Here is a 21,738-nt window from a genome sequence, read left to right on the forward strand (position 1 = left end):
AGTCTTCCTATCCATGAACAGGGAATATTCTTCCATTTATTTAGGTCTTCTTTGATTTCCTTGAACAATCTTGTATAGTTCTCGATGTATAAGTTTTTTACCTCTTTAGTTAAATTTATTCCTAAGTATTTGATTTTTTTATTTACTATTGTGAATGGTATTTGTTTCTTGATTTCCTCCTGATCTTGCTCATTATTGGTGTATAGAAATGCTACTGATTTTTGCGCATTGATCTTATAACCTGCGACTTTGCTAAACTCATTTATGAGTTCTAGGAGCTTTGTTGTAGATCTCTCAGGGTTTTCTATATATAGGATCATGTCATCTGCAAATAATGAAATTTTGACTTCTTCCCTTCCAATTTGAATGCCTTTTATATCTGGTTCTTGTCTCAGTGCTCGAGCCAGTACTTCCAAGACAATGTTAAATAGGAGCGGAGACAATGGGCATCCTTGTCTTGTTCCTGATTTTAGAGGGAAGGATTTCAGGATTTCGCCATTGTAAACAATGTTGGCTTTAGGTTTTTCATATATACTCTTTATCATGTTCAAAAAGTTTCCTTGTATTCCGATCTTTTGGAGTGTTTTTATCAGGAAGGGGTGCTGTATTTTGTCAAATGCCTTTTCTGCGTCTATAGATATAATCATGTGGGTTTTTTCTCTCAATCTGTTTATATGGTGTATTACATTGATTGATTTTCTTATGTTGAACCATCCTTGCATACCTGGAATAAATCCCACTTGGTCATGGTGTATAATTCATTTAATGTGTTGTTGAATACAATTAGCAAGTATTTTGTTAAGTATTTTTGCGTCTAGGTTCATTAGAGAAATTGGTCTGTAATTTTCCTTTCTTGTGGTGTCTTTGTTTGGCTTTGGTACTAGGGTAATGTTGGCATCATAGAAGGAATTAGGCAGTGTTCCTTCTGTTTCGATTTTTTGGAATAGTTTCAACAGGATTGGTGTTAGTTCTTTCCGGAATGTTTTGTAGAATTCCCCTGTGAAGCCGTCTGGCCCTGGGCTCTTCTTAGTTGGGAGATTTTTAATGACTGATTCTATCTCTTTGCTTGTGATTGGTTTGTTAAGATCATCAATTTCTTCTTTCATCAGTATGGGCTGCTTATGTATTTCTAGGAATTTGTCCATTTCCTCTAAATTGTCATTTTTGTTGGAATATAGTTTTTCAAAGTATCCTCTTATGATAGTCTTTATTTCTGTGGGGTCAGTGGTGATATCACCTTTCTCATTTCTTATTTTGTGTATTTGCATCTTTTCTCTTTTTTTCTTTGTTAGTCTTGCTAAAGGTTTGTCAATTTTGTTGATCTTCTCAAAAAACCAGCTCTTGGTCTTGTTTATTTTTTCAAGTGCTTTCTTATTTTCTATTTCATTTAGTTCTGCTCTTTGTTATTTCCTTCCTTCTTCTTCCTGTTAGGTTACTTTGTTGTTGCTTTTCTAATTCCTTCAAATGTGCAGTTAATTCTTCAATTTCTGCTCTTTCTTCTTTTTTGATATATGAATTTATGGCTATAAATTTCCCTCTCAGTACCGCTTTTGCTGCATCCCATAAATTTTGGTATGTTGTGTTATCATTATCATTTGTTTCAAGGTAGTCATTGATTTCTTTTGAGATTTCCTCTTTGACCCACTGTTTTTCTAAGAGTGTGCTGTTTAATTTCCAAATTGTCGTGTGAAGTCTGGGTCTCTGTCCCTTGCAAATTTCCAGCTTGACTCCACTGTGGTCAGAGATATTGTTTTGTATGATTTCGATCTTTCTGAATTCATTAAGCCTTTCTTTGTGGCCTAGCATATGGTCAATCTTGGAGAATGTTCCATGTGCGCTTGAGAAAAATGTATATCCTGCTGTGTTTGGGTGTAATGATCTATATATGTCTATTAGATCCAGCTCTTCTAATATACTGTTCAAATGTTTTGTTTCTTTAGTGATTCTCTTTTGAGATGTTCTGTCCAGAGTTGATAGTGGTGTATTAAAATCCCCCACTATAATTGTAGATGCATCTATTCTTTCACTTAGTTTTTCCAGCGTTTGCCTCACATATTTAGAGGCGCCCTTGTTAGGAGCATAAATATTTATGATTGTTCGATCTTCTTGACAAATTGTCCCTTTCACTAAAATATAGTATCCTTCTTTGTCTCTCACAATTGTTTCGCATTTAAAGTCTATTTTGTCTGATATTAATATAGCTACTCCTGCCTTTTTTTGGTTGTTGTTTGCTTGTATGATTGTTTTCCAGCCATTCACTTTCAACCTCCATGAGTCTCTGGTTCTAAGATGTGTCTCTTGTAGGCAGCATATACATGGGTCGTATTTCCTTATCCAGTGTCCCAGTCTGAATCTTTTGATAGGTGAGTTTAATCCGTTGACATTCAGTGTTATTACGTTTAGAGAGTTATTTATGGTAGCCATATTTTGGTTGGATTTGTGTTTGTTATATTTTGTTTGTATTATTTTATTTTCCCCTTCTATTTTTGTCTTTCTTGTTGCTTTTACACTCTCCTCCATCTCTGACTGTCCTGTTTTTTCCTTTCTTCCTGCAGAATTCCCTTAAGAATTTCTTGAAGGGGAGGTTTCTTGTTGATATACTCTTTGAGTTTCTGTTTATCTGTGAATATTTTGAACTCTCCATCATTTTTGAATGCTAGTTTAGCTGGATAGAGTATTCTTGGTTGGAGATTTTTTTCCTTTAGTACCTTGACTATATCATACCACTGCCTTCTTGCCTCCATCGTTTCAGATGAGAAATCAGCACTTAATCTTATGGAGTTTCCCTTGTATGTGATGGTTTTCTTTTCTCTTGCTGCTTTTAGAATTTTTTCTTTGTCTTGAGCATTGGATAATTTGACAAGTATATGTCTTGGGGTGGGCCTGTTGGGGTTTATGACCAGTGGAGTGCGCTGTGCTTCTTGGATATGTACATCTATCTCTTTCAGTAGATTTGGGAAGTTTTCATTCATTATTTCCTGCAACACTCCTTCTGACCCCTTTCCCTTCTCTTCTCCTTCTGGAATGCCTATAATACGTATGTTTGAGCGTTTTGCGTTATCATTCAGGTGAACTTACATATTTTAATGATTTCTAAAGAAAATTTTTCATACCCAAAATTCACCTTTTGTAAGAATATAATTCACTGGTTTTTAGAGATTTTGTAGCATTGCATAACTATCACCACTATCCATTTGAGAAGATTTCATCACCCCAAAAAGTCCCCCCATTCCCTTTTGTAGCTAATCCCCATGCCCATGCCAAGATTTAGGCAGCCACCTGTTTTCTGTCTATAAATTTGCCTAATCTGAATATTTTGTGTAAATGGGATAAAATATGTTGACATTTGAATCCAGTTTCTTAGCAGATTTTTTTTAGTTTCTTCCATGCTATAGCGTGTATCAGTAGTTTATTTTTTAAGACTATTTTTTAATGTACATTCCCACACACACACACGGCTCCCTCATCTGGTTGCTCATTGTTTTGTTTTGTTGTTTTGCTCTTTGTCTGCTCGTTGTTTTTGCTCATTGTCTGCTTTTTGTTTTTCGCTCACTGTCTGTTTGTTTTTCTTTAAGAGGCAGTGGAAACTGAACCCAGGACCCCCCATGTGGGAGGAGGGTGCTCAACTGCTGAGCCACATCCGCTCCCTGCTTGTTTGTTTTTGCTTGTTGTCTGCTTGTTGTTTTTGCTCCTTGCCTTGCCCATTGTTTTTTCATTCATTGTCTTCTCATAATTTTTGCTGGTTGTCTGCTCACTGTCTGCTTGTTGTTTGTCTTCTCTATGAGGCATCAGGAACCAAACCCCTGGGACCTCCCTTGTGGGAGGTAGGCACTCAACTGCTTGAGCCGCGTCCACTCCAATTCGTTTCTTTTTATTGCTTTTTTATTGTATGGATATAGCACATTTTGTTGACCCATTCTTCAGTTGATAGATTCTTAGGTTGTTTCCACTTTGGAACTATTATGAATAATGCTGCTATGACTATTCCTATATGTGTCTTTGTGTAGACATGTTTTCATTGCTCTTGAGTAAGTTCTGAGGACTGGAATTGCGGGGTTGTATGGTAAATTTGAATTTAATTTTTAAAGAAACTGACAAGGTATTTTCCAAAGTGTCTGTACTACTTTACATTCCCACCAGCAATGTATGAGGGTTACAGCATATGAGGGTTCTCCATATGCTTGCCAACACTTGGCATTATCTGTCTTTTTAATTACAGTCATTCTAGTGGTGGTTTCTTGTAGTTTTAATTTGCATTTCCCTAATGACTAGTAATGTTGAGCAAATTTTGAACCATTTCTATCTACTCAGATATGTCCCATTTTCTAATTGGATTTTTAAAAAATTTATTTCCCTCCCCTTCCCCCCCACTCTGGTTGTCTGTTCTCTGTGTCTATTTACTGCATCTCCTTTGTCCACTTCTGTTGTTGTCAGCGGCACGGGAATCTGTGTTCCTTTTTGCTGTATCATCTTGTGTCATTTCTCCATGTGGGCGGCGCCATTCTTAGGCAGGCTGCACTTTCTTTTGGCGCTGGGCGGCTCTCCTTACAGGGTGCACTCCTTGTGCATGGGGCTCCCCTACGCGGGGACACCCCTGCGTGGCAGGGCACTCCTTGCACGCATCAGCACTGTGCATGGGCCAGCTCCACACGGGTCAAGGAGGCCCGGGGTTTGAACCGCGGACCTCCCATGTGGTAGACGGACGCCCTAACCACTGGGCCAAATCCGCTTCCCAGGATTCTTAGTCTTATTATTGAGTTGTAAGAGTTCTTTATATATCCTGGACACATCATTTGTCAGACATATGATATGCAATTATTTCTTACCAAAAAAGTAAGTAAAATATTTGTCTGATACTTTATCATGGGAAATTTTGCCCCCTGCAACAGAGCACGTTTATAACAGCTCAGTCTGTTCCTGGAATCGATGTCACCAGGGTCCCCATCCCACCCCATCTGCCTCCCTGGGGTTTGCAGTGCCAGGCAAGGCACACTCTCCTCCCTGATGCTGACCCACTGCAGGACACTCGCGCCAGCTTTCCACTGTGCGCTGCTGGGCTTCTGGGGCATCAGCGGTGCCCACATGGGGCGCTTCCCCCTGGTGGGGCTGGCAGCCCGACATTGCGAATGCATAGAACATCACCGGATGGTGTACTTGAAAGTTGGTAAACTGGGAAGTTTTAGGTTGTATAAATGTTACCAGAGTAAACATAAAAAAAAAACATAGAATGATAGAACATAGTGAATGCTAGTGTAAAATATGACTATAGTTAATAGTACAATTTTAATAATATGGGTTTCATCAATTGTAACAGTGCGGACTGCACGGGAGAGGGGTCTGGGTGGGAGCTGTACTTCCGCCATGATTTTTCTGTAAACCTACAAGTTTTCTAATAATTAAAAAAGAGGACAAGCCATCTCAAAAGGGGCTGCAGTAAGGTTGGAAACAATCTTTTTGTCTCATTAGCACCATTTCGGCAATTTAACTTCCTCACTTCAGCCTAAGGCCAGTGGGAAGTGATGAGGAATTCTCCTTCCTCTAGGATTAGAATTGCCTTTAGCTGTAACAGAACCCAATAAACAATGGCTCAGACAGGCAAGATCTTATTTTCTCTCCAAAAGTATCCACTGTTGAGGTAGCAGTTAGGCTGCAGCTGGCATCCCAGTCGCTTCTTTTCGGCTCCATCATCATTCACATTTGTGTATTCACTAAACACGCAGAGAGCACCATTCTAAACACTCCGTGAAGCCACAGCCTCTCAGGGCACATGCTATTGTGAGAACACTAGGCCTCAAGACTTAAGGAACGGGACAAAGTCACCTCCTGCTAGGGGGGAGGCCGGAGTCAAACCCTGGCAGCCGGCGAGAGAGCCCTGCCACAGCCACAACCCTGAAGCCACGAGGCTGTGAACATCTCCTTCCCCCAGTCACAAGATGCAGCCCCAAGGCCACCCTTCCCTGTGCAACCAGCAGGGAGATGGGGAAAGGCAAAACGGCCCTCAGAGTCTGCCTTGGCTGGTTTGTTCGTTTTCAGGAGGCACCAGGGACTGAACCAGGACCTGCTACTTGGGAAGCAGGCGCTCAACCACCGAGCTCCATCTGCTCCCCGCAGAATCTGCCTTTTTAATCAGACTTTTCTGGAAGCCCCACCAAGTCACCACCATTTCTATCGCATGGGCCAGAATGATGCCAACATATCCAGGGCAGCCAGGAAATGTTGTCCTGTTAGATGGGCATGTTACAAGTTAAAGCAAAACTGGCATTTTGTTAGCAAGGAAGAGACTGAATGCTGGGTTAGCAGGAAGCTTCTCTGACACACGATCAGACTCTTGCTTTAGCGGTTCCCCCAGGCAATGCTTTCCTCCACACATTGTTTTCCTCTTCTCTTTTTTAAAACGGGCATGAAGGGACAGCCAGCTGACACTCAGGCAGAAAATCGGGGTCCATTAAGGGCAAGGGGGGACTCCCGACGCCAGTCTCGTTCCAGCCCTTTCTGCAGGACGAACCGTTTCACAGTTTGGAATCGCCCCTTTTCCTCACTTGAACGCCCACTGCCTGCTTTGGCCAGGACCTTTCTCTGAAACTAGAGCAGCAGCTGTCTGCACGCACGGGGCGGACGTGCTGGGCAGTGCCGGGACGTGCTCAGGCCCCAGGGGCAGCCTCCACGGTGGGTTGGGGCTGGGGCACCAACTCCCAAATGCTTGGGTGCATTTTGTACGATTTCCCTGCAGCAAAACACGTGAAAATATATTCTACGTATCCATATGCACCTGGAGAGCTGTAGACAGTTGCCTCCTACGTGGCCATCCCCGGAACCTGAGCTCCCGGCGCCCCCCGTGGCCGCTGGTGCACTGCGCTCCACCGCCGCCACCTCCCCTTCCTGCTGCTTTCCCTACTCCCTTACCCAAGGCTCCTGCACCTTCCCAGTCAATTACCCTCCAACTCTGGTTCCAGGATCTGTTCCCAGGGCCACAAGCACTAAGACAGGGGCCAGGATGTCTCCAGAAACTGGGAGCAGTGATTTTTTGCCTGCAGTAGATGACGCCACCCTCCATGTGGGCGCCACAGTGCCCAGCGTAGCCAGCTCCCCCTCAGCCTCCCCTCCTCCTCCTCCTCGGCCTCCCCAGCTCCCAGCCTCGAGGGCCTGAAGGTCTGCCCTGGCCTTGCCGGATCCCGGATGCCTTCCTCAGGCACCCCGTGCGCCCAGGAGCAGGGGAAGGGGGGAGGCAGTGCTTTCTCTGGAGCCCTGAGGGGCGTGAGAAGGGCGCCCGCCTCGCAGCTGGGCCTTCCAGGGCACGAGGGCGCAGCGGAGGAGCCGCCGCTCCCCTCGCAGCCAGAGAGGCCGCGCAGGTGCCTCCACGCTGCCCGAGGATCTCCCTGACCCCTCCGGTCCAAAGACTCCTGAGCACCTGCCCATACACCTCTCGCCTCTCGACAGGAGCCTAGCCAGGAGGGAGAAGATTCCTAAAGTCGGAAACCCAACCCTGGGAATTCAGAGACGCCGGGAGCCCCCGGCCGGGAGCACCGCTCTGAGCACCCAGGGAGGCGCTGGCCCGCGGCGCGCACAGCCGTGTGGCCCTGACTGTGCAGGTGCCTTCGCGGCCCCTTCTTCTTGGTTCCCGCCACGGGGGTGCAGATATGCGGTCCCCGAAGAGGGCGGCGAAGGCGCCAGCGCGGCTCCCGGTCTTTCCTGCCTCTGCAAGGAGCCGTCTGGAGCGGGCGTTGGAGAACTCCTCCACGCGGCACAAAGCGTGAGCGCCTCCTTCCAAGCCGCACCCTTCAGTGGAAAACCGTCTGCCGGGAGTAACATATTCTGAATTTGCCCCTTCGTATTTTTTTTACTATGTTCTTACCCAAAATAAAATCCACAGAGCGAAAACTCAAAAAAACGTGTCATGTGGGCAGTGGGGCATTTCAGGCCTGGTCTTCGGGATGCAAGAACATGCCAACCTGGAGTCCTGTCTTGTAAAATTAAAATAACGGGAAAAAAGTGTGTCACGTCCAAAGGCAAAGCCCAGTGAGCGAGTTCTAAGATGAACCTAGAACTATAAGGGAAAAGTAAGATCTTATGTAAGAAATATAAAGTTAACATAAGGAAAACGGTTATGTAACTCGGGGATGCTAAACTACTTCTGCTGGCATGCGGCGCACAGGCATTTTAGATGTCACTTGAAAATGAAATTAGCCAGCATCTCTCGAGCCTCCCTCTGAAGTGACAAACGCCTGCCCACCGGCCCAGCCCCGCCTGACTTCTGTGGTTTCCTACCCGGGCTGGGCCAGCGGGTCACCTGGGGGAGAAGGTCAGCGCAGCCCGTCACCACACCCCCCTGGGGGCGCGCAGCGAGCCAGGACAAAAAGAGGGACGGCGCGGGCCACTCTCCTGGCCCGTGTGTTACCTGGGGTCTCTGGGTGATGCTCCATGGCGCCCGTCCCTTACCCAAGACAGCTTCCCTGGTGGGCTAGGCTGTGCTCCCCGACGTGGTCCAAGCCGCAGGGCCCCTCCTCCAGGTGGTCCAGCGGCTGCGCCCCTCATCCCACGTGGTAGCTCAGGACTACACCTGCCGGCTCCTTTGAAGTCCAGACATCCAGACACCCCACCCCGCCCCTCACCCCGCTCCAGCCAGCAGAGCCAGCCCAGGTCGACCGCAGGGCGCAGCCCCTCCCGCAGGAGGACCACGGATGCATTATGGTGTCTTTGGCCCCCCACACTCAAGTTTTTAAATGAGTGGCCAACATTTGAAGTGCTGAGAAATTCCATGTCAATACCTGGATCTCCCCCTTCTCTCAACACGCTGGTCTGCCGCAGTGAGCCCCCCTCAAGGGCAAAGCTGGGGAGCCTTTGATTGGCAGGGCTCCACCATCTAGATGGTCGCGGGTGGCGTGGCCCCAGGCCATTTCCCGTCATTTACGGGAGATTCTGGGCCACAGACATGTGCCCGGGCGAGGCCTCCGTGCCACGGCAGCAGGTGTGGGGGAGAAGGGGCCGGGCCGGGGCTGGGAGGGCAAAGCCCAGCTCCAGCGTGCGTGGGCAGCGTGGCCGGGGCTCTGTGTGGTCCCTCTGAAAGAGGAGTGCCAGGGCTCCCCCCAGCCCTCCCCGCAGAAGCTGCAGACGTCTACTGCAGGGCTGAGGGCAGATGTGGGTGCTCTGAGGGCAGATGAGGGTGCTCTGAGGGCAGAAGTGTGTGCTCTGAGGGCAGATGGGGGTGCACGGAAGGCAGTGGGTGAGGCCGGAGGCCAGGCACGGGCAGGAGGCCCGAGAGTGGGGCGACCACGGCGTGAGCTGCACGGCCTGGGCCGGGGCTGCTCATTCAGCAAAGGCTTCCTCCGCGCCAGGCACGGGGCTGCGCTGTGGGTAGAAAGCAGAGGCCCGGCTGCCTGGGGACAGCAGCAGGCAGGTGCGCTGGGCGCTGATGCTGAGGGCCACCACGCCCCAGCTCTGCCAGCGGGCACGGGGAGGGCATACGTCTTGGTCTGAGCTGGGGGGGAAGAGTCCACCAGGGGAAGGGCGTGCCTGAGCGCGCGTGCAAGCGTGGGACCCTGCTGCGGGGGGGATGGGCCGGTGGGAGCGTCTCAGAGGCCAGGACCGCAGAGCTGGCCAGGGCCCGAAGGAAAGCCCGCGGGCCGGGGTGGGCGGGCAGCTCGCTCTGCGCCGACACCCCCAGGGCTGGCACCGGCCCCTCTGGAGGGGGTCCCTGCAGGCTGAGACCCACGCAGGGCAGGGCCGCCGTGTTCAACTGCCGCCTCCTCACTGCCGCTCCGTGCCTCGTCTCCTCATTTCTAAGTGGGGACAAATGGCAGTGCCTGCCCCGTGGCAATGCCCCAATGAGCAAAGGCTGTGCCAGGCGCTGGGAGCGGGCCCCGGGAGGCCACGCACAGGTGGCCCAGGGTGGCTCCCCTCCCGCTTGCGCGCACGTCACCGTCGCTCCCTGCACGGGTGCGGTGGCTCTCGCGCGGGCGGTGACGAGCGTCTGCTTGCCCCTCCAGGAGGCCGAGATCCTGAACACGGCCATCCTCACCGGCAAGGCGGTGGCCGTCCCCGTGAAGGTGGTGTCCGTGGCCGAGGACGGCGCCGTGGCAGGCCCACTCGAGTCCGTGGAGTGCAGGTCATCCGACGAGGACGTCATCAAGGCAAGTGGCAGCGCCCCGTCGCTGCGCAAACGCTCTCTCGGCCCGGCCCCTGCCCCATGGCGGTCCTGCTGCCGAGTCGAGAGGGTCCCCCTGAGAGCAGCCCTGTGGCCAGTCCTGCCCAGGAGGCGCCTCCCGACCCCCCGTTTGCCCACGTCCCCGGGCAGGCTGGGGTGGGATTCGGGGACCGCTGCGGCGAGAAAGGCGCCCCCCCACGCTGGGGCGGGCCGTGCAAATGCACGCCTGCGGTGGCTTCTCCCCAAAGCGAGGGGCAGCTCCGCGGCCAGGGCTTGGGGTCCCCCGGCCTCGGTGGACCAGGTGGCCGAGGAGAAGGGGGTGCTCTGTGACCGGGGGGCCGGGGGAGGAGACCCCGCCCCCGAATCCCACTCTGCTGGCGCCTCCTTCCTCTGGCCTCTCCTTTCTCTCTCCAAATTGAACACAAAAATGCCTCAAAACTATGTGGGCCAGGGGGCATGTTAGGCCCAGGGACCCCCAGCTTCCCCCGGCCAGGAAGCTCGAAATGTGCCCAGGCAGCCGGGGGAAGCCCCTCTGCCCGGGAGCCCCGGGCCAGCGGCCCAGCCCCGCTCCAGGGCCAGGGCAGGGGTCGGCAGCTCGCCTGCTGCCCCCTCCTCCTGGGCTCCGCTGTGCCGCCACCCGGCTTTGGCCTCTGCACTCTGCAGGGCGCTGAGGGAGCTCGGCCCTAGCCGAGGAAGCCGACACCTGCTCCTCGCCGGGGAGGAGGGCCACGAGGGCAGGCCCCCTGGCCACCTCGGGGAGCTCAGGAGGAAGCAGCGCTGTGGGGTCCAGGCAGGCGCGTGCCCTGAGACACCACAGCAGCCCCCCGCAGTCCAGAGCCTTCTCCACCGCCCTGCGTGACCGCGCCGGCCTGGCTTCCTCAGGCCAATGCATCGGCTCACCTTTGGCGTTCCTTTCTCTCCCTCTCCTCACATCCAGTCTTTGAGCGAGTCCTGTTGGCAGTGCCAGCGTCCAGCCCTTCCCCCCTCCTCCACGCCCAGGCCACGCCCTGCCGTCCCCACGAGCACCGCAGGAGCCTCCGGCCGGTTCTCACCCTCACCCCTCCTCTCCTTACTGCCTTCAAGGCAGCAGCCAGGGTGACCAAACGTCCGTCTGACCCGCCGTTCCTCTCTGTAAAACCATCGACGGCTCTCTTCCCTCTTGGAGGAAGAACCCAGGTGCTGGCAGGGGTCTTACTAGACCGGCTGCTGTAAGGAGACTGCAGCCCAGATGGCAGAGCCCAGGACGGCCGCGGCTCGCGGATTTGGAGGCAGAAGTCCAAAGTCAAGGCGTGGAAATGCCCTGCCTTGCCTCCTCAGTCTTGCTCAGGGGCAGCCTCCCAGCAGCCCCTCTCTGCCTTGCCCGCGGCTGGAGTCCCCCATCTCTGCCCCAGCCCTAGGCCTCCCAGGAGTCACCCCCAGGCCGGGGGCTAGGGCTGGACGGTGTCTCCGTGGGACGGGAGTCGGCCCCGGCATGCTGCCGGCCCGGCCCTCGCGCCTGCACCGTCCTCTCACTCGGCCTGTGCCAGCCCCCCGGCCCCTGCAAGGATGGAGCCCGCACCCCCACCTCTGCAGCCCTCCCCTGGGAGGTCCGCCTCGCGTGCCCTCTCGTCCACCCTCTCGAAAGTCTCCCCAGAGCAGGCCGCGCGGTTCTCACACGACCCCGGCACGGCCCCCCGCCCCGCGCCTCATCCTCGTGCCGTTGCCTCCTCCACTGTACTAACCACGTGAAGTGCGGGGCCCATCCTCTCGCACACCCGGAGAGGGTGCGCTGCCTCTCCACCTCGTCCCGGCTGTCCCTGCGCCCCGTGCCGCGGTGCCAGGCGTGTGAGAGGCGCTCGGTAGGTGTTGTGTGAATGAAGGAGCAGGAAGCGCAGTGGAGGAAACACGTAGCTCATCCCAGACGGGTTCTCCGAAAGCCTTAGGCCGAAACAAGAACGAAGGGCGGGCGTGCGGGCAGCGAGGCGAGCAAGACCCAGGAGGACCCGGCGGGCGCAGCGTCGTGCCGGGCCACGTCTCCTGGCCCACGGGGGATTTCATTGGCGTGGCGGGTCCCTGGGGCTGCTGCTGGCCACGTCCCACCTCAGATGCCTTCCAAGCCCTCAGCTCACCTGCGCTGGGGAGACTTCCAAACCTGGGAGACCTTTCTCAGCCCCCCGGGGGGTCAGCGCTCCCGGGGCAGCCCCCAGCCAGCAGGAGGTCGGTTAGACAGCGGACGACCCCACCGTCCGCAGTCAACACAGTCTTCAGAAGCCGCCCCGGGGGGTCGACCTCAGGGGCTCCAGCATGGCCACGCCTGCTTTCCATGCCGCTTTCCTCCCTTCCTTCCCTCATCTTCCTCTTCTTCATTCCTCCTTCCAAGAACCGCCTCCCTCCCTGCCCTCCTTCTTGTCCCAAGCTCACTGCCAAGGAGCTCCACACTGAGACAGGACAGCGAGCAGCGCCGAGGCCTGAGAAAGGGCTTGGAGAACAGCTAGTAGCCCCACGCGGCTGGAATGTGGGAACGTTGTTGTTAGTAACAGCAAGAAGCCCCATCTGGTGGAGCTTCCCGTGCGGCAGGCACGATGGCAGGGCCTCGCCCACTTACCCAGTTCAGTCTCAACAACGGGCATGGCTGGGTTTAAAGATGAGACCAAGGCTCGGTCCACTCATCAGAGGCCACAGCCCAAAACGTGAAGAGCTGTGCTCAGGGAGGCCAGCCGAGCCGATGCCCCGGAGCCGGGATGCCCGCGGAAGGAGCTGAATTGGACCCTTCAAAGAGGAACATGGCCAGTGAAAACTTGAAGCAGTGGATTGGCCTGCTTCCTTAATTGCGATGTTATTCAGTAAACGAGGAGCCTTTACTGAGCACCACTTCTGTGCCCAGCGGCAGTGTGAAGGATGCATCCGAGGGACTAACGGAGCAGGTAAATCCAGTCCAGAGGCGCTTGGCCCAGCCCTTCCTGGCTCCTTACAAGCTGCCCCGACTTTTCAAGATCCAGTTGAAGGCAGGCTTCCTCCGTCACGCTTTCTGTGATGATTTAAGTTGCTGTAGCTTATCCCTGCATTAATAGGCGTTTCAATCCAGCTGTCACTGATAGCGTGCCATCGTGTACGAGGCCCCGGGGCGGGCACTGGAGAGACGTTCAAGGTAAACCTCCTTAAGAGAAGAACAGACACTTCAAACCCTCCCAGGGAGGCCTAATACTTAACTTCTTATTAGCTACAGGTTTGCAGCATCCTGTCTGTGGTTTTATGCCCTGGGAAGTCCCTTTATGGATTTTGAATGTCGTCTTGTCCTTCCACTTGCACGGGAGTGGCTGCACCGTCGATCTGGAGTCTCGTCCGGGTTACACGCTTTTACCAGGCACTGCCAGCGGGCCTCCGTGCGTGCCCGTCAGCTTTCCTTTGCTGCTTCTTCTGAGGACAATCTGGTTTTTCGTTACCTTCCCTATGTCTCTGCTCTGAGTCCACCCAGTGTGGATGGCAGTGTCTGCGCGCCAGTCTCCAGGAGGGGCCGTGTGACTCGGGCCGGCCCATCAGAGCACCGCCCACCTCGCTGGTCAAGGGCTGGTCACGCCGTCGGGGCAGAGCCGGCGCTGCGGTCTTGCGCCCTGGCTGACTCTCTTGCCCTGCACTGTGGCCCTGAGAAGCCATGCTGGCTCCTTGGTGTCACCTGGGAGAGGAGCCCACCAGGGGGTGAGACCACCAGGAGCAGGCAGGCCCGGGCAGACCCGCTCCCGCGCTGGGACCCCGCAGCTCCCCTGCACCCCCAGCACGTGGCGCCATGCCTGCCTTCCATGAGCGATTTGGGCTGGGTTTATACCAGGCAAAGTCATCCCAGCTTGGATGTGTGCCTCCAGGAGGCCAGGCTGGCTGGCCGGCAGAGGGGCTGAGACCACGGGGCCAGGGACCGGCGGAGGGACTGAGGATACGGGGGACCAGAGGCCAGCAGAGGGGCTAAGGCCACAGGGGGCCAGGGACCGGCAGAGGGGCTGAGGCCACGGGGCCAGGGACCGGCGGAGGGGCTGAGGCCATGGGGCCAGAGGCCGGCAGAGGGGCTTGCTGCCCTCAGGAGGCAGAACCACAGCCTGTGCTGCTCTGCTGCCACCGATGTTGACACAGAGTCACCTGGCGTGTGTCCTGCTAGATGTCCCTGGGGGCCCTTGAGGGAGAAAGCCAAGGGTGACCACAGGTGTCAGCACACCTGGGCAGGCCCCTGGGCGCCCCCGAGCCGGCCAGGTGGGCCTCTAGGCCCATTCTTTTTGATTTTACGTGCCATCTCTTTCCTCCACGGCCCAGCCCCGTAGGCTCGTGTGTTCTCCCGCATCCAGGAGATGCTGCTCTCCAGAAATCACTGGAAAACTCATTCGCACTGAATTGTAAATCCCATGAAAGTCATGTTGTCTCATGCCTCCCAAAGATAATTTTGTTTTTTGAGGAGGCAGTGGGTCCCCAATGGAAGCATTGCAGATGTTAGCAGTAATATCTGTTTTGATTCTTGAGATTGAAAATAACATAAAAATCCCACTCATACCAGCCTAAGTTTAAAAAAAAAAAAAGTTGCCTGACATAACTGAAGAGCCCAGATTTGGAGGTAGCGTAAAGGTCTTTTATCTAGAAACTCAAAAGAGATCACCAGAACATTCTCTCTCCCCAGCTGTACATGCTCTTCATTCTCACACATGTCACTGGATGGGGGCCTCGGAACTGGCTCAACTCCAATGGAAAAGAGTGTGTCTTCTAGGCCACTCCTATGTACGCTCTAGAAAGTGCACTGATGCGTATTTACATTTTCTCCATATCCTTGAACAACACAGTAGCCAGGAACAAAAACACACTCATCACCCCAAAGCATCATGAACAGAAAGAGGAAGAGGGGCTCCCCAGGGCGGATTTGTATGATGTGACACGGAGAAAGGTAGTGGGTTCTCTGTAGCAGGTGCAACAGTGTCTTAGGAGTGAGAGCGCTTTGAGGCTGGGGCCTTTCCCGGGACAGCTGCTCCACCTTAAAGCCAGTGACGCGTCACGCATTGGACAGAGTGTGGCTGGGGCTCGAGTATGACGCCTGGAAGTTTAGCTAGATTGGCTTTTTAATTTTTATTATTTTTTATTTTTTTTAGTTTTTTATCCCCCCCCCCCCCCCGCCCCGCTTGCGGCCTTTTTTATGTGTGCTGTCTGCTCTCTGTGTCCATTCACTGCACTCTTCTGTATTCTCGCTTGTCTCTCTTCTTTTTTTGTTGCATCACCTGGCTGAGTCAGCTCCCCAGGCGCTTGTGGGCCAGCGGCAGTCTGTGGCGTGCAGGCGAGACCACCTTCACAAGCAGGCCCCAGGACGTGAACCCAGCGCCTCCCCTGTGGTAGACGGGAGCCCAGCTGAGTGAGCCACAGCCGCTTCCCGCTAGGTTGGTTTTTGTGCTTATGGGTTCAGGTGTTCATTAATGAATCCTAAATAGATCGGTAACCACTAACATCTCAGAAATGTGCCCCTGGTAAGCTCGGTCCCTGCCTCGTCGCGGCTGCTCCGTTGTCCCCGCCATCTGCTGACATCGTCTTGCAGTGTCTCCACAGCGGGGTCCACCCAGCTCTGCCCAGGGCCGCGTACCCGCAGGAAGGTGGGCTGAAGCTTGACGTGTTCTCCTGAAGCGGGTCAAGCAGAGGCTTTTCCCAGGAGAGCTCGACTGCGGGGGGGGGGGGGGGGGGGGAGGGGGGGGGGGGAGGGGGGAAGGAGCGGAGCTGGGGCGGGAGGCCTCGGCCGGTGGAGTCACCACTGGAGGGAGGAGGGCGGCGGGGGGAGGCCCTGGGCGCGGCGGCGCCAGGGCAGCACTTCCGGCCAGGCCCTGGAGGTCAGGCTCGGCGACACGGTCCTGTTCCTGAGCCTGGGGCAGCAGGACGCTGGCCACATGCCCCAGTGTCCTCTCAGACATTCTGCTGGAATCGTCTGGGCAACCAGAGAGCCGCCCAGGGAAGAGGCCAAATCAGCCCCCCTTTATCCTGTCTGCTGAGCCTTTCTCCCTGATGAGGTCTTCACCCCACCCTAGGAGCTCAGCCAAGTGGCTTCTTAAACCCCCCGGGACGAGTCCTGCGCCGCCTCTGGGGCTGCGCCTGCGTCTCTGCTGGGAGCGGCGTGGGAGCCCCCGGCTGTGGGCACGGCTGCTGTCCTCGGGGGGCACATGCCCTGCTGGCTGATGCAGGAGATGCACGGCTGCCCAGCCAGCGAGCGTCTCCTGGCCGCTCTGTCCAGCAGGCGGAAGGGTAGACGGACTCCTCACGCGCTCCTTCAGCCCGTCCTGCGGCCGGGGGTGGTCACGTTTAAGGCTGATCTCGATGAGTGGACGCTGTAGCCAGAGAACAGGTGCAGCCTTCTCCTGGAGTGGGCACCGGCCACGCTTGTCCTGCTTCCACCCAGGAGAACCTCATGGGTGCAGGGGAGATGGAGAGGAAGGGGAGGGGCCCTGAGCTCAGCAGCTAGACTTCCCTCGTGCGGCTGTTTTTTCGTCAACGTGTTCTATTTGGACACCCAGGGATTGACTTGCTAATGTCAGAATTCTTCATTGCTTGCTTGGGAATGTTTCAGTTTAGAGAAGAGTCTTTCTCTGTCTCATCCTTGGGATGGTCCATCAGACAGCAGGTTTCCTCCTGCACCTCCTTGTGTCAATTTCTAAAATCCAGTTCACGATTTCCAAACTGCTGGGGCCATCGACTGATGCAAGGTAAAGGTGGGGAGGTAGCTGTGTTGGAGCAGCAAGGGTAGGCCTTGCAGGGCTCTAGTGCTTAGCAGGTGCTTTTACACAGCAGGCCGGCTGCCCCTGTAACCCCAGGAGGCGCTGCTCTTCTCCCTTTTCTCAGGTCAGAAGCCCATCGCACAGGAGCCTTGACATCAAAGCCAAGGCCCCCCCCCGGCCTCACGTCTAAGCCCCCTCCTGCCTCTGCCGCACGACCTCTGGAGGGGGTTAGCGGCCGCAGCTGCTGCGGGGCATGCACGGCGCGCGCCCATTCAGCCCGTCTCTGCCTGTTGCTGCGCTGCCGCGGCAGAGGTGACAAGTGACGAGCATACGAAACCCCATTTCAGCCTCTCCTTGGAACGCACCGGCTCCCCTGCATATTGTCACGGCAGTGGCAGAGTTGAGTAACTGCAGCAGAGTCCGTGCGGCCCGGAAAGCTGAAAATACTTACCACGCAGCCCTCTCGGAAGAAGTTTGCCAACCTGCTTGAGCACTCAAGGCCTTTCCTCCGCGGGCGAGCGTTTGCGTGCTGTGCCGAGACCTCCCACCAAAAAGCGAGGCTTGCCCTCCTTCCCGCGAGACTTCATGCTCTCTCCCCCCTGCCGCCCTGTGTTAGAGTGAGTATGCCTCTGGGAGGCATTAGGTATATTCATTCCTGACATTTTTTGTCCGAATGAGCTTCTTAGATCAGTTTCCTCATTGATAGGTAAAATCAGAACAAAGAGTCCGCCTCCTGGAAAAACGGGGATCAGAGAAGGAAACCCACCTTGCCTGATAGCCTGGGTTAGCCTGGAACAGCACCAGCAGATATTAGCACATCTCACGCCCCATGCCAATACCACAGCCATGGCAGACATCACTAGTCAAACCTGGCACATCTCCTGTTGTGCTCAGACTGGCCCGACAGTCCTTCTCAACACTGTCAATCACGGGCGTAAGAGATGAAGGCTCTTTGTCCTCTTAGACCAGGAAAAAGAAACCCCATAACCTCCCACACTAGCCCTGCCTATGTAGACTTTACACGTGAAACCTTGAGAACATCTAGCCCAGGGGTCAGAGGCCCAGAAGAACACACCAGCCTCGAGATAATTTAAGTGCCTCAAGACAGTGGGGAGTGGTGGTGACTGCAGCAAACACTTGTCCCCTCTCGAGGGAACAGCTCCCTCTACATCCTCTTGAGTGATCTCAGCATCTCACTTGTAGAGTGAGAAGAGTATAAAATGCTGCTTAAAAGTCATATTGCCTGTTTTTCAATCCTGGCTCTGATACTTACAAACAAGGAGAACTACAGCTAGGTAGTTGAAGGCTTTGTGCCTCAGTTTCTTCATCTCTAAAATGGGGGTGGTAGCATTGTTATGGCCAATGTCGATTCTGCATTGCGTTATAAAATTAATGCATCACTTTAATCACTTCTAAATTTATTTTATATCAGAATATTCATTTATCTATATCCCTAATTTCAAGAGTATCTATGCAGATCTTTCCCAGGTTTAATTATTTATAACTAGATAAGTGGGGTCAGGGCTAGAAAGGAGCTTTCTACGAGCCTCCGCCCCTGGTGTTCTGCTTTTGATTTTTCCCCACCTCGAAAGTTAGTCTCGACCTTACAGCTAAAATGATTCTTCTAAAACACAGGTCAGATGGTTTCCCTTCTCTACTCAGATCCGCTCTTGCCTTCTCATCTCACTCAAAGGAAAAGCTGGATTTCTTGTGGTGGCCCGAAGGCCCACCCGTCCTCCGCCACATCCCTCCTGCTCCACGTCCCCTCCCACGAGGCCCACCCATCCTCCACCACGTCCCTCCTGCTCCACCTCATCTCCCACGAGGCCCACCCGTCCTCCACCACGTCCCTCCTGCTCCACCTCATCTCCCACGAGGCCCACCCGTCCTCCGCCACATCCCTCCTGCTCCACCTCATCTCCCACGAGGCCCACCCCATCCTCCACCACGTCCCTCCTGCTCCACGTCCCCTCCCACGAGGCCCACCCATCCTCCGCCACGTCCCTCCTGCTCCACATCCCCTCCCACGAGGCCCACCCATCCTCCACCACATCCCTCCTGCTCCACCTCATGTACCACGAGGCCCACCCGTCCTCCGCCACGTCCCTCCTGCTCCACCTCGCCTCCCACGAGGCCCACCCGTCCTCCGCCACGTCCCTCCTGCTCCACCTTGCCTCCCACAGCTATCCCTCCCGCCCCACTAGGCTCCTCACAGGCTTCCCTCTGCCTCAGGACCTTCACACATGCCGTTCTCTCTGCTGTCAGTTGTAAACAGGGCTCCTCCCTCACTCCCCCAGGTCTTGCCTCCAATTTCCTCATTTAAACAGCCGACCCCCTTCTTGTGCCCCCCCCCCTTCTCTGCCTTACCTGTCAGCTTAGTACATATCACCATGGCTACTGCATTTTCTTCTTGTGTATTTGTTCATTGTCTTTTCCTGGGAGGGCAGGGGCTTGGCTCTGACCTCTGCTGCTTCCTCAGTGCCCGGAACAAGGTCTGGTGCCCATGGGCTCGCTCCATCATCATTGGTGGAAAGCGTCTGACCTAAGAGGCTGCTAAGCACGTGAGAGAAGGCAGCCTTCTCTCTCAGTCGTCACACACACGACTCTGATTATCAGGGAGAAATCCTTCTCTTCAACAGGACAAAAAGAAAAAATTAAAAAAACAGAACCACATCCTCCTCGTTTGGGAAAGGAAACACCTGTGTACTTATTGCACAGTGGATTTTCCCTGACCTTTGATATAAAAAAGTTAAAAGGGTCCAAAGATGGTGTGATGGGTCCCTGCAGATCCAAGGAAAACTGTGTAGGAGTTTCAGAGCCAAACTGGTGGCTAATATTTAGAATTGTATTGAGATGGCCCTGCCAGTTCAGAAAAGGGTCGAAGTGTGGTGAGAAGGGCCATCCAGAAGGCGAGCCTCCTGGACGTAAAGGCGAGGAGCAGGGACGGGGCCAGGAAGAAAGCGTCGAGCCCAAAGCTTCTCGACGTTTCCTGTTTCCAGCATAGAGGAAGAAAAAGGACAGATAGTGAGGAGCTTGGGACAGCCTAAACGACACAGGAAAGCATGGGCAAGTGCTGCTTTAGCAGACACTGGGTAGTGAAAATTGTAAACTGTAATTTCTGAAGTCCTAAAGATCAAAATGACAACCTTTAAGCTTTAGAGTCCAAAGAATAAACATGGTCAGAGGAGCTCCCATTTAAGAGATGTTCAAAAGTAATTTTCATTACAGGTGAATCTCACCATCTTCAGACCTCAACTCTTAGGCAAGATGTGACTGAACCTCACTTGGAACATGGCTATCCTCAGTTCCTTATATTTGGATCCGAATCACGGATCTGGAAGAATTCATGACTTGGGTCATGTCTTACTTGACTCTATAGTCCCAGCCTGAATGGAATGCCTGATACGTAACAATTGCTCAATAAAGAATTGTTTGTTGAATGAATGAATGACAAAATAAGCCCATATTTGTATTAAACATTGATAAACCTCTAGTGACGAATGAAGTATCAAAACCTCCATTTCCTTTCTATGCTATTTCCAGTTAAATTATTTTTGTTATCCACATATTTTGTGTTTAATGAATTCTTCAGTAAAGGTATGTTCTGGATGTATTGTTTGCTAAATGTACCAAGACATCAGCAATACACACCTCAGCGAGAGCTTCACCATGGGCCAAAGGGTGCCCAGTGAGGCACCACCTATTGGCCACAGCCCAAATTGCAGGTGCAGTGTCTACCAGGATGTCTAATGTACCTCTAAGAGTGAGTCTCTCTAATTCTCTATCATTTCTCAGATGGAAATTGTTGATTTTACCCATAGCTCTGTTACTATAAAAAGGGTGGTTATATGAAGTGAGAAACATGTTGATAACAGGTGCATTGAGGCATGAGATATATGCCTTAACTCATTTTGAAACTTCTAACTAAACACTCAGGCAATTAAATGCTGCATATCATGCATAGAACACATGTAATTGGCATAAAGCTGTTGTATTTTTCTTTTGAATCCCGAGATTAGAATGTTAGTGTTTTGCATGATGATTTAGGAATCCACCCTCCATTGGGCTAAAATGAGTCATACAACTTCCAGCTCATACATCACACTTAGTGTGTAATGTACCCCTTTGATTAAACCCCAATTTATACCAGAAAATGCCATTAATGAAGAGAGTGGAAGGTATTTAGTACTCAACCAGCAGCATGCCCTTGTCCTCTGATACTACAGGGTTAAAACCAATGGGAGAGAAAATTGGACAGCAAAAATGTACATGGGTACCCCAAATTAGAAATGATGCTATCCAAAAAGGGGTGTTTTTCATGACTTCTTGTTCAGGGTCTAGCCCTGATAGCTTGTCTCTCATAACAGTGTGCCACAGAGTCTAGATGTTCATTTAGGAGGGGTTAGAAAAAGCTTCCGTCTTCTTTCCCTAAGGAGAAGGCCGTTGATCCAAGGAGAGAGAAAGAAAATATCAGGAGGTAGACCGAGCGTTTGTGCCCACAGTGGGAAACCAGCTTCAGGCCCTCCCAAGGAAGCAGTGAGGGTGGAGAGCTCACGCTGGCGGCGGTGGTGAAGGTCAGGGGTCAGGGCATGCCCAGGGCCAGATCGAGACTGCCCCTTTGCACCCGTCTCTGAGTAACATCCCGTAGACAAATCAGGCAGGGTGGAGAGTCCCAGGGGGCCTATGCCAGAAGAGGCCTAGTAAGAGCCCCAGCCAAGGGTGGCATTCCGGCTACTGGTTAAGACCAGAGGTGAAGCACTTCAGCCGCCACTGTACATAGAAATGGGTTTTTTATCCCGAATCAAACCAAGACTTCAGGGACCCACAGTTCAAAAGAGATTATGAAAAACCCCCCACGTGTAATTTAAAATTAAAGCCAAACAAAAATATTTGAGA

The 21,738-nt window shown here is 53.1% G+C and overlaps 1 protein-coding gene across 1 annotated transcript in view; it reads left to right on the forward strand.

Moving 5' to 3' along the window:
• TMEM132D (transmembrane protein 132D) overlaps positions 1 to 21,738 on the forward strand; it is a 707,326-nt gene that overhangs the window by 593,955 nt on the left and 91,633 nt on the right. The window contains exon 5 of the mRNA XM_058281211.2: positions 9,984 to 10,127. Within this exon, the coding sequence (XP_058137194.1) occupies positions 9,984 to 10,127 (144 nt within the window). The remainder of the gene's footprint in view (positions 1 to 9,983; positions 10,128 to 21,738) is intronic.

The sequence above is a fragment of the Dasypus novemcinctus genome, chromosome 19 (assembly GCF_030445035.2).
Source record: "Dasypus novemcinctus isolate mDasNov1 chromosome 19, mDasNov1.1.hap2, whole genome shotgun sequence".
Lineage (NCBI taxonomy): Eukaryota > Metazoa > Chordata > Mammalia > Cingulata > Dasypodidae > Dasypus > Dasypus novemcinctus.